This window comes from Coregonus clupeaformis, chromosome 35, assembly GCF_020615455.1.
Source record: "Coregonus clupeaformis isolate EN_2021a chromosome 35, ASM2061545v1, whole genome shotgun sequence".
NCBI classification, from domain to species: Eukaryota; Metazoa; Chordata; class Actinopteri; order Salmoniformes; family Salmonidae; genus Coregonus; species Coregonus clupeaformis.
In genome coordinates this window covers 32,890,699-32,907,255 of record NC_059226.1, presented here as the reverse complement: position 1 = coordinate 32,907,255, position 16,557 = coordinate 32,890,699, and the positions used below count along the sequence as shown (strand labels likewise).

The 16,557-nt window shown below is 46.5% G+C and overlaps 1 protein-coding gene across 1 annotated transcript; it reads left to right on the top strand.

Moving 5' to 3' along the window:
- The first annotated feature begins 227 nt into the window (after positions 1–227).
- On the top strand, positions 228–15,456 carry LOC121551494 (meteorin-like protein). Its single transcript, XM_041864187.2, has 4 exons — positions 228–594; positions 4,080–4,486; positions 14,030–14,089; positions 14,422–15,456. The coding sequence occupies exons 1-4, from the start codon at positions 497–499 to the stop codon at positions 14,745–14,747; spliced, it is 891 nt and encodes a 296-aa protein (XP_041720121.2). The 5' UTR covers positions 228–496; the 3' UTR covers positions 14,748–15,456.
- The last annotated feature ends 1,101 nt before the right edge of the window (positions 15,457–16,557 follow it).

Genomic DNA, 16,557 nt, shown 5'->3' with positions numbered 1-16,557 from the left:
AACCACAGATCACTCAGTCAACTTACCCAACCTTTCAACTGTGGGTTAGTTAGTTCGACTGTAGACTTTCTAATGTATGATTTATAAGTTCCTAGTAAGTAGATACTAGCCCAGGTGAGATTTTGTAATTGTAGAAACATACTTCCAAGATCTAGCCGATAATGCATTGCGCACGCGTGCTGATCTGCTGGGTGAAGGGGAGTGACGTGGAGAAGAAATCAGAGCAAAGAAATTCACTCACTGAAGTTCCAGTAAAGGAATTCAAGCAGCCGCTGTCCGTTGTAGGCTACGATATAGTGGATGGTTCTAGGTGAAGTAGCGCTTTTTTAGTTGTTCTACTGGCCTTTACCGGAGAAAAAAAACAACACTCGACACTTTAACAAGCGAGCAGAACCGATGGGGACGTTATGTCGTTGGAGTTACGCGGGTGGATTTGGTTGTTTTAGTTGAGAAGAAGGAAAGTGTTGCGCTCGGAGCAACAGCGGTGGGATTAAACATGCTGACACCGATTTTGGCATACTTTCTATCGGTTCTCCTGCTGTGTCGGATAGCGTTCTCTCAATACTCCAGCGATCAGTGTAGTTGGAAGGGCAGGTGAGAGTTCTTCTTTATAACTTTATAACTTTCATTATTTCATGAACTGCTTGTTCATAATGGTCCAATTGAAAAGGAGCTGTGCAGACGCACTATTTGTAGGCTACCATTTAGATTTGAATGCTTAGTTTTTGGAAATTAAAGTTACAGAATGGTGAATGCGTCAGTGTTTTTATCCAAGGCCGACTGGTGAAGAGATTGTTACCATGTAATAAACTAAATAGAGAATGAGTTATCCATTCTCTTCTGAGAGGTGAATTGCAATATTGTTTCCCTCTCACTGAATGATCACCTTGAGTCAGGTCTGTGGAATGCTACTTCTGTCAAGGAAGCCAAGTGCAGAGGTGTATTTATTTTAATTTTATTTTCACAACTTAATGGTTTTGAGATTATTACATATTTTTGCTAATTATATTTTAAAGCATTAATAATCAACTGAAATTGACCCTTTTTGAATCCAAGCGTTCTAATTTGGAACACTTTTAGGAGCACGTTTAATTTCGATATATATTTCGATGTTCAAAATGGTAATGCATACATTGTTTAATGAATAAACACACTGATTAGAGGACATGATGGCCTAGTTAACCTACAGCAGTAAAAGTACAGTTTGAGGTGGCTCCTCACAACGTCAATAACAGGCTACCTTAGTAGTTTTCTACATCCTTTTGGTTCTTACTTCCTTACCTACACCTGTTATAACATGTATAGTCTGACTTTTTAGAAGCAGCACCATGGCTTAAATATTGATATAGTAAGAAGCTTTAGTACTTGACTGACACCTCTTGAAGTTTGACACTTCATTAATGCCTCTAATATGCTCAATGTAGGTATTCAATTACTGCTGATGATATGGTGATGTTACACAGGTAAAAACATTACTTTTCATCATCAATCATCTATTACAGACAATCTAGTGGGTGAAATTGGGTGAGTGTCCAATTGGGTGAGTGTCCAATTGGGTGAGCTGCAGTGCCAGGAAGAGAAAGTGGTAATGTTTCCTCTTCTAAGCCAGCCGAGGAGTAGTCTAACTAAGCAGTTACTCTGAGCCTGTACCAATGAATCTGTTGCTCGTTAGCTCTCCTTTTAGCTAATCTCTTCTAATTGCATGCAGACTAGAGACGGAGAGATGGTGGAGGAGGAGTTGAACTGAGTTAATTAAAGAGAATGTGGTGAGGAGTGGAGAGGCTGGTTGGGTTATGATTGACCAGCATGTGCTCTCCTCTGGTCCTCACATCAATGGGCCTTATTCATATTTCACCATTTCATTTTCATTTTTAAATTGGGTCATTCCTTCCAAAAACATCCTAACCACCAGCATGTTGCTGTTGGCATGGCATCCATATGGTAATAGAAGTCTGCTGCTAGTTTCCAGCCTATAGGCCTCTATAGCTTGGCTTTGCTACGAATGACAGACTTGGGTCCTAGTCTAGGACTTCAGATTATTTGCATTTTACATTTTAGTCATTTTAGCAGACGCTCTTATCCAGAGCGACTTACAGTTAGTGAGTGCATACATTTTTCATACTGGCCCCCCGTGGGAATCGAACCCACAACCCTGGCGTTGCAAGCGCCATGCTCTACCAACTGAGCTACACTGAGATGATGCGTTAAGTTCTGTGGCTGAATCCCAAATGGCACCCTATTCCCTACAGTGCCATTAGACCTCTGGTCAAAAGTAGTGCACTAAATAGGGAATAGGGTGCCATTTGGGACACTCGGCCTGTCAATGTGTGTATGGAGTGAGTGGTTTGGTGGTGCTGTCTGTCTGGCGCCAGGGGGGTCAGTTCTGTCCAGAGTGCTGCCCGGACATGTCTCTTCCAGTCCTTTTGTCCCGGCAGCAAGGGGAGGTTTGGGTGATTGACCTGCATTCTGCTCTTGCATTCAGCAGAGCCTCCTGGCAGCCTGGTTACTGTTGCTGTCGTTGGTTGTCTAAGTCGACTCCACTGTGTGTTCGCGGTGCAGCAGAAGCCTCTGTGAGGCTGTGTCCCAAATGGCATGTTATTCCCTATACAGTAGAATACCTTTGACCAGGGCCTATGGTGCTATATAGGGAATAGGGTGCAATTTGGGATGTAGCCTCTGTGAGTCTGTGTCCCTCTCCTGTTCATTCATCCACTTCTGTCTCTAGACTCTGTCTCCCCCTCCCCCTCTCCGACCCTGCCGCAGCCTGCCAGGCAGTCGGTAATGTGTTGCCAGAGCAGTGAGCCCAGAAGGAACGATGTGCCATAAGACGTGTGTGTTGGGGTTGAGGTCAGTTGAGCCGCGTGGAGGCAGGGCGGCTCGTGACTGGTCATGCTGTCGGCCGTGTGCAGCACGGAGCCGCAGGAGCCTTAACACTTTGTCTAAGGATATTAAACCACCGCCAGGCAACACACAGACACAGCTACACACACACACACACACACACACAGCTACACACACACACACACACACACACACACACACACACACACACACACACACACAGCTACACACACAGCTACACACACACACACACAGCTACACACACACAGCTACACACACACACACACACACACAGCTACACACACACACACACACAACTACACACACACACACAGCTACACACACACACAGCTACACACACACGCACACACAGCTAACACACACACACACACAGCTACACGCACACACACACACACACACACAGCTACACACACACACACACACACACACACACACACACACACACAGCTACACACACACACACACACACACACACAGCTCACACACACACACACACACACACAGCTACACACACACACACACACACACACAGCTACACACACAGACACACAGCTACACACACACACACAGCTACACACACACACACACACAGCTACACACATACACACACACACACACAGCTACACACACACACACACACACACAGCTACACACACACACACACACAGCTACACACACACACTTTGCCTATTTCCAATATAGTGCAGTATTTTTGACCAGACCCTGTATAGGGAATAAGGTTCCATTGAAACAGTCTTCTTCTTGGCACAGAGCTGCAGTCTGTAGTCTGCCTGTTGAGTATGATCAGAGGCAGAACTGACCCTCATGATCACGCGAAGCGCTGATATTTCTCTTTGAAGCGGCACTGTATTTCAGAAAAGGTTACCAGAAGAAAGCTGACATTTTCTGTTCTTGTGCCAAGTTATAGGCCTATTTTTTTGGAGGGGCTTGGTTCTTGGCTGGTGAACCACTGATTAGCTTATTCTCTGTTCATATTCATACAGACACTTTCATACTGTTGGACAGGCAGTCACAGACAATGGTTCATGGTTGGCATTTCTCACCCAAAACACCATGTTTTTCTCCAGACCAAATATATAATTATTTCTAATTCTTTCACACCTATCAAAAGTGTGTTAGGAGTGTGTCCATGACTCTGTCCATGATGTGTTGTTGACCTCCTCCACTTCCACACTGACCTTTCTCCCCCCTCCCAGTGGACTAACCCATGAGGGCCACACACGTGATGTGGAGCAGGTCTACCTGCGTTGTTCCCAGGGTTCCCTCGACTGGCTCTACCCTACAGGGGCCATCATCGTCAACCTGCGGCCCAACACCCAGTCCCCGGCAGCCGCCCGTCTCTCCGTCTGCATCAAGCCCTCCAGGGACTCCCACGGGGCTAACATCTACCTGGACCGGGCCGGGAAGCTGCGTCTGCTGCTGAGGGAGCAGGACCAGGCCCAGGGGAAGGTGACCTGCTTCAGCATCCAGGAAGGGGCTATGTTCATAGAGGCCATACCTCACAGAGACATCAGTAAGAGGATCACCTCGTTTCAGTATGAGCTGGTGACAGAGAGGACCGGAGGTGGAGCCTTGGCTGGGGTGGAGCCACATGCACTGTCCGGTAAGATACACTCCTATTGTTGTTGCTTTGGTCATTAAAGGGGAAGTTCAGCATGGCTAAAGTAAAGACAGTACAGTAAGGCTAAAACTGCTTCTCCAGTAGAAATTCCCGTTCACAATTGTAGGCGATGTCATGGTGACGTTGGCTATCAAAGCTCACGTCTAACGGTCGTTTCGCGCCGAACTGTGCATGTGCAGGCCGTCAAATCAAAGGCACTCTTTCCATATAAAGTTGTTTATGACAAATGAAAAGCGTGTCAGTTTGTCACTTTCACAACGTTAGAGTAATAACATTTACATTTACATCATTTCGCAGACGCTCTTATCCAGAGCAACTTACAAATTGGTGCATTCAACTTATGATAGCCAGTGGGACAACCACTTTATACTATTCCAGGTATTCCTTAAAGAGGAACATGTTCAACTATTTAAGACATTGTCTCGAATCTAGGTTGTGCCTTTTTAGATTTAGAGAAAATAAATAATTCTTCACCTCTCTCTTTGACTTCTCATACCCCAAACCCCGGCCTGGTCTGGTCGGTCTGTTTCACAAGCATGCCCGGAAGTCTTGCGATGTTGCGGCTCTGGGTTTAGAAACTCTGTGGCTAAAGTCAACTGAAGTTTGTAGTGGCTGATGACAGACAACTGAACCATAGATTATAGTTTCTCCTGGTCCATTACACTACATTCAAGGTGAGGAACCTTCTAACATACATTTGTAAAATCCTGAACTTCCCCCTTTTAATGCTAAAGTTAATGGCAGTGGTTAAATAGACTAATCCTAACAGTGGATTACAGACTCTACTGATTGGCCCAGAGACTACATTCAAGGAAAGGAACCATCTAACTAATGATGTCATTTTGGTGACATATCCCTTAAGTTTTGTGTCAGTGTCATGAGGCCTGAACAGTATCCTTACTGTTCCAGTTGAGTTATCCAGACTGAGATAGATCAGAGAAAGTCAACTGGGCATTCAGCTGACAGTTTTTTTTGATTGACTCACTATGAAGTAGTTTCCTTTGTCCTGGTGTCTGTAGTCATGATGTAGCTCTGTACTAAATGCAGCCATCTGCTGGTGAAAACGTCTCCGTTTGCAGATCTGTATTTATAAGAAAAAACTATTCCAAATTATTTTTGATATTCAATCTTCAGTTTATTTATCTTTCTACTGAAGAAAGTCTGAATCTCAGTGTTGTTTTTATAATATTATGTTACACTGACAATTCTATGTTGATATTTCACAGTTACCTTCCCACAAGTTAGTCTTATGAACTGGTGTACCCATGGGACTGAGTTGACTTGGGGAGTGTTTCATAACCAACCACTGCCTTTCCTACGGTACCCTGGTGTGTCTGTATGGAGGGCTACAGTGAAACGGAGAGGGCCTCACTCTAAAAACAGAGCCGTGTTTTCATCATGCTGTGTACCTGCCAAACCTGCATGACTCCTGGCTGTGAAGAGATCCAGACCAGAGACACTGTGTTTTTCTTCCACTAATAGGAGTAATAGGAGTTACATCTGTTTCTACCTCTTTCTGGGGTCACGTGTTCATATCCTGCATAATCAGCTGGCACAATGGTGAGATAGAGAGACTGATAAACAGTCAGGACCTAATGTAGGGGATCTAACATAGGGGTGTAATGGTTGTAGCTAGTGTAGTTAGCTCAGGTTGGGCTTAATGAAGGTGATCTAACATAGTGGTGTAATGGTTGTTTTGGCCAGGTTGTAGCTAGTGTAGTTGGCTCAGGTTGGGCTTAATGAAGGTGATCTAACATAGGGGTGTAATGGTTGTTTTGGCCAGGTTGTAGCTAGTGTAGTTGGCTCAGGTTGGGCTTAATGAAGGGGATCTAACATAGGGGTGTAATGGTTGTTTTGGCCAGGTTGTAGCTAGTGTAGTTGGCTCAGGTTGGGCTTAATGAAGGTGATCTAACATAGTGGTGTAATGGTTGTTTTGGCCAGGTTGTAGCTAGTGTAGTTAGCTCAGGTTGGGCTTAATGAAGGTGATCTAACATAGGGGTGTAATGGTTGTTTTGGCCAGGTTGTAGCTAGTGTAGTTGGCTCAGGTTGTGCTTAATGAAGGTGATCTAACATAGTGGTGTAATGGTTGTTTTGGCCAGGTTGTAGCTAGTGTAGTTGGCTCAGGTTGGGCTTAATGAAGGTGATCTAACATAGGGGTGTAATGGTTGTTTTGGCCAGGTTGTAGCTAGTGTAGTTAGCTCAGGTTGGGCTTAATGAAGGGGATCTAACATAGTGGTGTAATGGTTGTTTTGGCCAGGTTGTAGCTAGTGTAGTTGGCTCAGGTTGGGCTTAATGAAGGGGATCTAACATAGTGGTGTAATGGTTGTTTTGGCCAGGTTGTAGCTAGTGTAGTTGGCTCAGGTTGGGCTTAATGAAGGGGATCTAACATAGTGGTGTAATGGTTGTTTTGGCCAGGTTGTAGCTAGTGTAGTTGGCTCAGGTTGGGCTTAATGTAGTGCTGATGGGTCCAGGTTCTAATGTAGTAGTCTAAGGCTCAGGGTTGTTTTGACCGGCTTGGTTTCCTACGCTCTGTGCTTCTGTGGTATGAGCTTGTGGTGTGATGTGGCGCAGGTCCCTAGCCCAGGGGGAGAGGGGGGGAGGGAGGGGGCCCTGGGTCTTGTGTCGTTGACTCGGCAGCAGGGTCTAGAGGGCTTGGTGATCTGAGTGCACTTGTTTGGCTCTGTTCTCCCTCTCCCCCTCTCCATCTCCCTCTCCCTCTCCATCTCCCTGTCTGTTTTTCTCCACTTCTTTCTAGTTCTCTCTGTCAGACCTGCTGTGCTGGGATTGAGTTGCTCTCTCCTCCATCTCCCTGGAATGTATCTCACACCAGATGTTGAGAGAATACCTTTATTCCTCACTTTCTCTCTCTCTCTCTCTCTCTCTCTCTCTCTCTCTCTCTCTCTCTCTCTCTCTCTCTCTCTCTCTCTCTCTCTCTCTCTCTCTCTCTCTCGCTCTCTCTCGCTCTCTCTCGCTCTCTGTCTCCTCTCTCTCTCTCGCTCTCTGTCTCCTCTCTCTCGCTCTCTCTCTGTCCCCTCTCTCTCGCTCTCTCTCTTTGTCTCCTCTCTATCGCTCCGTCTCTCTCTCTCTCTCTCTCTCTCTCTCTCTCTCTCTCTCTCTCTCTCCTCTCTCTTTTCCTCCTCTCTCTGCCTCCTCTCTCTTTGCCTCCTCTCTCTCTGCCTCCTCTCTCTCTCTCTCTCTGCCTCCTCTCTCTGCCTCCTCTCTCTCTGCCTCTGCTCTCTCTCTCTCTCTCTCCCTGCCTCGCTCTCTCTCTCTCTCTCTGCCTCCGCTCTCTCTCTCTCTCTCTGCCTCTGCTCTCTCTCTCTCTCTTGCCTCCTCTCTCTCTGCCTCCTCTCTCTCTCTGCCTTCTCTCTCTCTCTCTGCCTCCTCTCTCTCTGCCTCCTCTCTCTCTCTCTCTCTCTCTCTCTCTCTCTCTCTCTCTCTCTCTCTCTCTCTCTCTCTCTCTCTCTCTCTTCCTCCTCTCTCTCTTTCCTACATCTATATTCCTCCCTCTGTCAACGCTTCTCTTTCATTCCTCTTCCCTTCATCTATCCGTCCTGTCTTCCCTCTCTTCCTCTGTCCTTCTGAAGTGGTTGTCATCAGAGAAGGGTGGTATTGCTGCGCTGCACTCCATTAGAGGGGAATGCATCTGGGACCAGATGTTGCAGCTGGGGACACCATCTCCCCCTTCTCTGTGGTTGTGATGGGAGCAGTGCAGTGTGTGTTTGGGTAGAGAAAGATGACTCCAACTCAGATCATGCCAGGCCATTCCTGTGGCAACGTTTCATGTCTGACATGTGAGCCCTGACCGGAGAGCGAGACCAGAGAGAGAGAGAGAGCGAGACCAGAGAGAGAGAGAGAGCGAGACCAGAGAGAGAGAGAGAGCGAGACCAGAAAGAGAGAGAGAGCGAGACCAGAGAGAGAGCGAGACCAGAGAGTGAGAGAGACCAGAGAGAGAGAGAGCTGAGACCAGAGAGAGCGAGACCAGAGAGAGCGAGACCAGAGAGAGCGAGACCAGAGAGACCAGAGAGAGAGAGACCAAAGACAGAGAGACCAGAGAGAGAGAGAGAGACCAGAGAGAGAGAGAGAGACCAGAGAGAGAGAGAGAGCGAGACCAGAAAGAGAGAGAGAGAGCGAGACCAGAAAGAGAGAGAGAGAGCGAGACCAGAGAGAGAGAGCGAGACCAGAGAGAGAGAGACCAGAGAGAGAGATAGAGGGAGGAGAGCAGCTAGCTGGAAAAACCGTGGCTGCCTCGCGAATAGCCCCCTATCCCCTATGGACCCTGGTCTAAAGTAGTGCACTATAAAGGGAATAGGGTACTGTTTGGGTTACAGCCTGTAGTACACCATGTCCTAAAGGTTCTCTGAAGCTATGGCGGCAGCCCCAACCCTCTCATCAAAGGCCCTGCTCCCTACTCGTTGCACTGGGGGCGAGGGGGTCGGTCATTCGTTCGGTCGGCTACTCTGATGTCACCCTCCTCTCCAGCTGTTCCTAAGCCCCTGAGCCTGTGGCTGGGTAACCCCTGACCCCTAACCTCTGACCTCTGTTGGTTGTGTGCAGCGCCATGTGTTTACAACACCAGCTGACCTGGGACTTGCACTCATCAACCCCTCCTCACCCTTCCCTCCTCACCCTCCCTTCACCCCTCCCCTCAACCCCTCCTCAACCCCTCCTCACCCTCCCCTCAATCCCTCCTCAACCCCTCCTCAACCCCTCCTCACCCTTCCCTCCTCACCCTCCCTTCACCCCCTCCCCTCAACCCCTCCTCAACCCCCCTCACCCTCCCCTCAATCCCTCCTCTACCCCTCCTCAACCCTCCTCAACCCCTCCTCAACCCCTCCTCACCCTCCCCTCAACCCCCCTCACCTCCCCTCAACCCCTCCTCACCCTCCCCTCAGCCCCCCTCACCCTCCCCTCAACCCCCTCAACCCCTCCTCAACCCCTCCTCAACCCCCCTCACCCTCCCCTCAACCCCTCCTCACCCTCCCCTCAGCCCCCCTCACCCTCCCCTCAACCCCTCCTCACCCCCCTCACTGACCTCACCATCGACTTCAGACAAACCTGTCTAAAAAGAATCCCCCCTGCCTGGAAACATGCCTAAGGGTCATGGTCTCCTCTGTAAGGATCAGCTTTAAAAAGCCGTCAGTTGTCTCTGAACAGGTCAGAGGTGACAGGGCAGGGCTGTAGAGATTGTGCTCTAGTCTCGGTAACACTAAGGTGCACTTTATATAGGGCTTTTAAGTACTTTAGAGACTGCTAATCATTAGTTTATATCTAGTATATAAAGTGCTTAATAAAATGTATAAACCCTTCATGTAAAGTGTTACCATGGTTATATCTGAATCTAACAGACATATCTGGTCATGTGAATCCTTGAATTAGAATGTCCTTAATATTATTTCACTGGACTGTTTGAATAGCCAGTCAGCCAGCCAGTCAGCCAGCCAGCCAGCCAGCCAGCCAGCCAGCCAGCCAGCCAGCCAGCATGCCAGCCAGCCAGCCAGCATGCCAGTCAGCCAGCCAGCCAGCCAGTCAGTATTGAGGATAACCGGACCACTAACCCATCATCTAAACCCTCCCTCTCTCTCTCCTTCTGTCCTCCTTGGTTAGTTATTCTGCTGTTAAAGACAACTACTGTTCAATAAGGTCTAATGAAGACTTTCTCTGTGGGGCTGACCCTCTAGCCACAGTGTTTAATAAGACCTAATGAAGACTTCCCCTGTCACTAGAGACTGCAGACTGGGCTGATTTAGAGACCTTTCCTCTGTCATAAAGACCTCACTAGAGACTGCAGACTGGGCTGATTTAGAGACCTTTCCTCTGTCATAAAGACCTCACTAGAGACTGCAGACTGGGCTGATTTAGAGACCTTTCCTCTGTCATAAAGACCTCACTAGAGACTGCAGACTGGGCTGATTTAGAGACCTTTCCTCTGTCATAAAGACCTCACTAGAGACTGCAGACTGGGCTGATTTAGAGACCTTTCCTCTGTCATAAAGACCTCACTAGAGACTGCAGACTGGGCTGATTTAGAGACCTTTCCTCTGTCATAAAGACCTCACTAGAGACTGCAGACTCCAGGAGGAGGGTAGAGGAGAGTGGCTGGGTGTATGTGACCTGTAGTATAGCCCTAAGACTGGGGGTTTCACTATATGGCCAGGGGCTGGGGGTTTCACTATATGGCCAGGGGCTGGGGGTTTCACTATATGACCAGGGACTGGGGGTTTCACTATATGGCCAGGGACTGGGGGTTTCACTATATGGCCAGGGACTGGGGGTTTCACTATATGGCCAGGGACTGGGGGTTTCACTATATGGCCAGGGACTGGGGGTTTCACTATATGGCCAGGGGCTGGGGGTTTCACTATATGACCAGGGGCTGGGGGTTTCACTATATGGCCAGGGACTGGGGGTTTCACTATATGACCAGGGGCTGGGGGTTTCATAACCATGTCAACATGAGGTCAAAACCAGGCGTATAACCATTTTTACATGAGGTCAAAACCAGGCGTATAACCATATTTACATGAGGTCAAAACCAGGCCTATAACCATGTTTACATGAGGTCAAAACCAGGCCTATAACCATGTTTACATGAGGTCAAAACCAGGCATATAACCATGTTTACATGAAGTCAAAACCAGGCCTATAACCATGTCAACATGAGGTCAAAACCAGGCCTATAACCATGTTTACATGAGGTCAAAACCAGGCGTATAACCATTTTTACATGAGGTCAAAACCAGGCGTATAACCATGTTTACATGAGGTCAAAACCAGGCGTATAACCATGTTTACATGAGGTCAAAACCAGGCGTATAACCATGTTTACATGAGGTCAAAACCAGGCCTATAACCATGTTTACATGAGGTCAAAACCAGGCCTATAACCATGTTTACATGAAGTCAAAACCAGGCCTATAACCATGTTTACATGAGGTCAAAACCTATAACCATGTCAACATGAGGTCAAAACCAGGCCTATAACCATGTTTACATGAGGTCAAAACCAGGCCTATAACCATGTTTACATGAAGTCAAAACCAGGCCTATAACCATGTTTACATGAGGTCAAAACCAGGCCTATAACCATGTCAACATGAGGTCAAAACCAGGCCTATAACCATGTTTACATGAGGTCAAAACCAGGCCTATAACCATGTTTACATGAGGTCAAAAATGGGCGTATAACCATGTTTACATGAGGTCAAAACCAGGCCTATACCCATATTTACATGAGGTCAAAACCAGGCCTATAACCATGTTTACATGAGGTCAAAACCAGGCCTATAACCATGTTTACATGAAGTCAAAACCAGGCCTATAACCATGTTTACATGAGGTCAAAACCAGGCCTATAACCATGTCAACATGAGGTCAAAATCAGGCCTATAACCATGTCAACATGAGGTCAAAACCAGGCCTATAACCATGTCAACATGAGGTCAAAACCAGGCCTATAACCATGTTTACATGAGGTCAAAACCAGGCGTATAACAATGTTTACATGAGGTCAAAACCAGGCCTATACCCATGTTTACATGAGGTCAAAACCAGGCCTATAACCATGTTTACATGAGGTCAAAACCAGGCCTATACCCATGTTTACATGAGGTCAAAACCAGGCCTATAACCATGTTTACATGAGGTCAAAACCAGGCGTATAACCATGTTTACATGAGGTCAAATCCAGGCCTATTTCCATGTTTACATGAGGTCAAAACCAGGCCTATAACCATGTTTACATGAGGTCAAAACCAGGCCTATAACCATGTCAAGATGAGGTCAAAACCAGGCCTATAACCATGTCAACATGAAGTCAAAACCAGGCCTATAACCATGTTTACATGAGGTCAAAACCAGGCCTATAACCATGTCAACATGAGGTAAAAACCAGGCCTATAACCATGTTTACATGAGGTCAAAACCAGGCCTATAACCATGTTTACATGAGGTCAAAGCCAGGCCTATACCCATGTTTACATGAGGTCAAAACCAGGCCTATAACCATGTTTACATGAGGTCAAAACCAGGCCTATAACCATGTTTACATTAGGTCAAAACCAGGCCTATAACCATGTTTACATGAGGTCAAAACCAGGCATATAACCATGTTTACATGAGGTCAAAACCAGGCGTATAACCATGTCAACATGAGGTCAAAACCAGGCCTATAACCATGTTTAAATGAGGTCAAAACCAGGCGTATAACCATTTTTACATGAGGTCAAAACCAGGCCTATAACCATGTTTACATGAGGTCAAAACCAGGCCTATAACCATGTTTACATGAGGTCAAAACCAGGCCTATAACCATGTTTACATGAAGTCAAAACCAGGCCTATAACCATGTTTACATGAGGTCAAAACCAGGCCTATAACCATGTCAACATGAGGTCAAAACCAGGCCTATAACCATGTTTACATGAGGTCAAAACCAGGCCTATAACCATGTTTACATTAAGTCAAAACCAGGCCTATAACCATGTTTACATGAGGTCAAAACCAGGCCTATAACCATGTTTACATGAGGTCAAAACCAGGCCTATAACCATGTTTACATGAAGTCAAAACTAGGCATATAACCATGTTTACATGAAGTCAAAACCAGGCCTATAGCGATGTCAACATGAGGTGAAAACCAGGCCTATAGCCATGTCAACATGAGGTCAAAACCAGGCCTATAGCCATGTGAACACGAGGTCACCATTGCAAACATAGTTACCTCTGTTCCCAGTGGGCCTCGTAGAAAGACACCATGTGCAGCCAGCCCAGGTCAGAGATGTAGCAGCTTTGCCTTGCCTCATCTGGAGTGTCAGGCAGGGTGTGTTGGGGGTGGTCTCTGTAGCCTCTGAGAGGTGCCTCCTGGGGCATCCACCTCCCCCATCCTCACCCTCACACCCCGTCCTCCCCTCACCTCCCCATCCTCTCCCTCACACCCCGTCCTCCCCTCACCTCCCCCATCCTCCACCTCACACCTGTCCTCCCCTCACCTTCCCCATCCTTCCTCTCACACCCCGTCCAACCCCCCGTCCAACCCCCGTCCAACCCCCCCTGCCACCCCATCCTCCCCGCACTTCCCCCACACATCCCCTCCCAGCACCAGGCCTGTTTAATGAGTAGCCCCTGTCCTGTACCTCAGGCCGACAGTCAGTCAGTCAGGACCAGGTCCGCTCTGTTTGGTGTAAAAGTCATAGTCCATGACAGGAGACTCCCGTCCTGCTGCCTGCCTGTTGGCCTGCCTGTTCTGCCTGGGCTGCTGGGTAAATAAGCATCCATCTGGGAGAGCTGAAATTAATTACAGCACATGCATCCCTACGGGCCACAGCCCACTTCCTGTGTGTGTGTGCAGCACGTGTCTTCAATGACCTGCTTTGTGACTGTTCTTTAAACAGTTGAAGTGCTAGAGTTGATAGGGTTGTCTGACCTTAAATAATGAAGGTCTCACTTTGATCCCTGGTAGAACTTTCTGTCTGTCTTTTGTCCAGTAGCTCATCTCTTCTCTCTCTCTCTCTTCTCTCTCCACAGCTCCCTGTCAGCCCTGCAGTGATGCTGAGGTGCTGTTAGCCGTCTGCACCAGCGACTTTGGTAAGAACTATTTAGAAACCCTTTATACATCCTTTTAGGTATAGTTATTAAAGGTACAATATGTCAAAATGTCCTGGTTGCTAACTGATCTACCGCTTATTTCACTTGCTTTCAATGAGAATGACAGATCTATAACTCACATTTATATGTGCATTTGGTTGGGTCGCCCACAAAGTTATACAATGGACCTTTAAATGTGAAGTGTTACTGTTGTGTTTATGGCATTGTTTGTATTTTACTGTTGTAGTATTTGTTCTACATTATACTGTATCAGTATACTGTACTGTAGTACTCTAACATCTATCAACACTCTCCTGTCTTCCTCTCTGTAGTGGGGAGAGGCACCATCCAGGGGGTGGAGGAGGAGGCGGAGCAGTTGTCGGTCACCGTGGCGATAAGCCGCCTGTACAGACAGAAGACTCAGGTGTTTGTGTCAGGGGGGGTGAGAGTGAGGAGGTGGACAGGCAGGGTGAGGATGCCCAGGCAGTGTGGGGTGAGGCCCGGCCCAGGGAAGGGGGATGGAGACTTCCTGTTCACGGGGAGCGTAAGGTTCGGGGAGGCCTGGATGGGGTGTGCCCCGAGATACAAGGACTTCCTCAGACTGTACCAGGAGGCAGAGCAGATTGGGACTAACCCCTGTCATGTGGACACAGACTGAGTGTCAGGGAGCTACCTGGTCTGGAAACACCACCAAACACAGACTGAGGGTCAGAGAGCTACCTGGCCACACCCACAACAACAGGCCTCTTCCTGAATGGACAGCAGACCCAGGTCTGAGCCTAATGTGGACACTAACTGAGAGGGGCGCAGACAGACAGATGGACAGACAGTCTGCCGCAGACACACAGATAACTTCTCCTACTGTCTTCCTGCTCTGGAGCTCCTGAATGTTACCAAGCAGCACTGTGACTGTTGGACCAATTTCTCAACGCCAACGTTGTTGTTGTTGTGGAATGTTCTAAGACTGTTCCATTGATGTTCTAAGACTGTTCCATTGGAATGTTCTAAGACTTCTATTCTCTGAGAAGTACATCAACTGTCAGATGATGTGAGGTTTCTAATGTAGCAGAACCTCTTTGGAACTAATGTGTATAAAATGTTGTGGATAAAATGTGCAAGATGAAGATTTCTGAAACGGAGGATCCAACTGCTTTGTGAAAAGCTTGATGTACAGTTTTGAAGATATTTCTTATGAAAGAAATGTATACATTTAAAGCCTGCTTTTTATTTGTGATTTATTTTGTTTTTTAAATGTAGAAGTGCAATTTACAGCCTTTATTATGTCCTCAGGCTGTTGAATTATAAAACCCTTTTTTTTCTTCTTTTTTTTAAAAATTAAAAGTTGTATTCCTTGGAACATCGCGTTGTGTGTTTGTGTGTGTGCGCACGTTTTGTGTGTGTGAAGTGAATATATATTTAAACAAACCAAATCACCAAGGACAAAACCAACCTAGAACGCCCACAGACAGACTTCAGTGTCCATGGCCATTTCCTATTGAAGACTTTCATTGTTCCTATTAGTAATATTTAGTCTCCTCACCTTGCAGGTTGGTGCAGAGTTCAATTTCTCCTCACAATGAAGGTCAGTGTCTTTTCATGAGGAGAGGTTAGATCACTGAGAAGTAGTAGACCCTGATCACGTTAGCGGCTGGATTCAATCTGTTTCGCTGAAGTTCAGCGTTAGTGTGATAGAAATTTAAACACAATGTTCCCGAGTTAGCGGAGACTGCATTCACGGTAAATGCTGCATATGTCGGCTCAGTAGGAAATTACCTTTAACCCCTAAAAGTCTAAGCCTTTGGGGGGTAGGATCATTTAGCTATTTGATTTTTGAAATGTAAGACCCCTTTAGGTATCCAAAAAATATATAGACAAATTATTTAATTTGGCCTTTACTGCTATAGCCCATAGAAACTAATTGAATAACACGTTCATAAATGGCAAACCAGACAGTCAAAAAATGTATCATGAGGAATACGATTTAAGGGTCTATATTTAAGCTACATCTAGGAAAGCACAGGATTTATTTTTATGTTTATTTCTACACATAGTTAAAGCTGCAATATGTGACCTTTTGGGCGACCTGACCAAATTCACATAAAAATGTAGTTATAGATCTGTCATTGTCATTGAAAGCACGTGTAAGAAGTACAGTGGGGGAAAAAAGCATTTAGTCAGCCACCAATTGTGCAAGTTCTCCCACTTAAAAAGATGAGAGAGGCCTGTAATTTTCATCATAGGTACACGTCAACTATGACAGACAAAATGAGAAAAAAATATCCAGAAAATCACATTGTAGGATTTCTAATGAATTTATTTGCAAATTATGGTGGAAAATAAGTATTTGGTCAATAACAAAAGTTTCTCAATACTTTGTTATATACCCTTTGTTGGCAATGACACAGGTCAAACGTTTTCTGTAAGTCTTCATAAGGTTTTCACACACTGTTGCTGGTATTTTGGCCCAT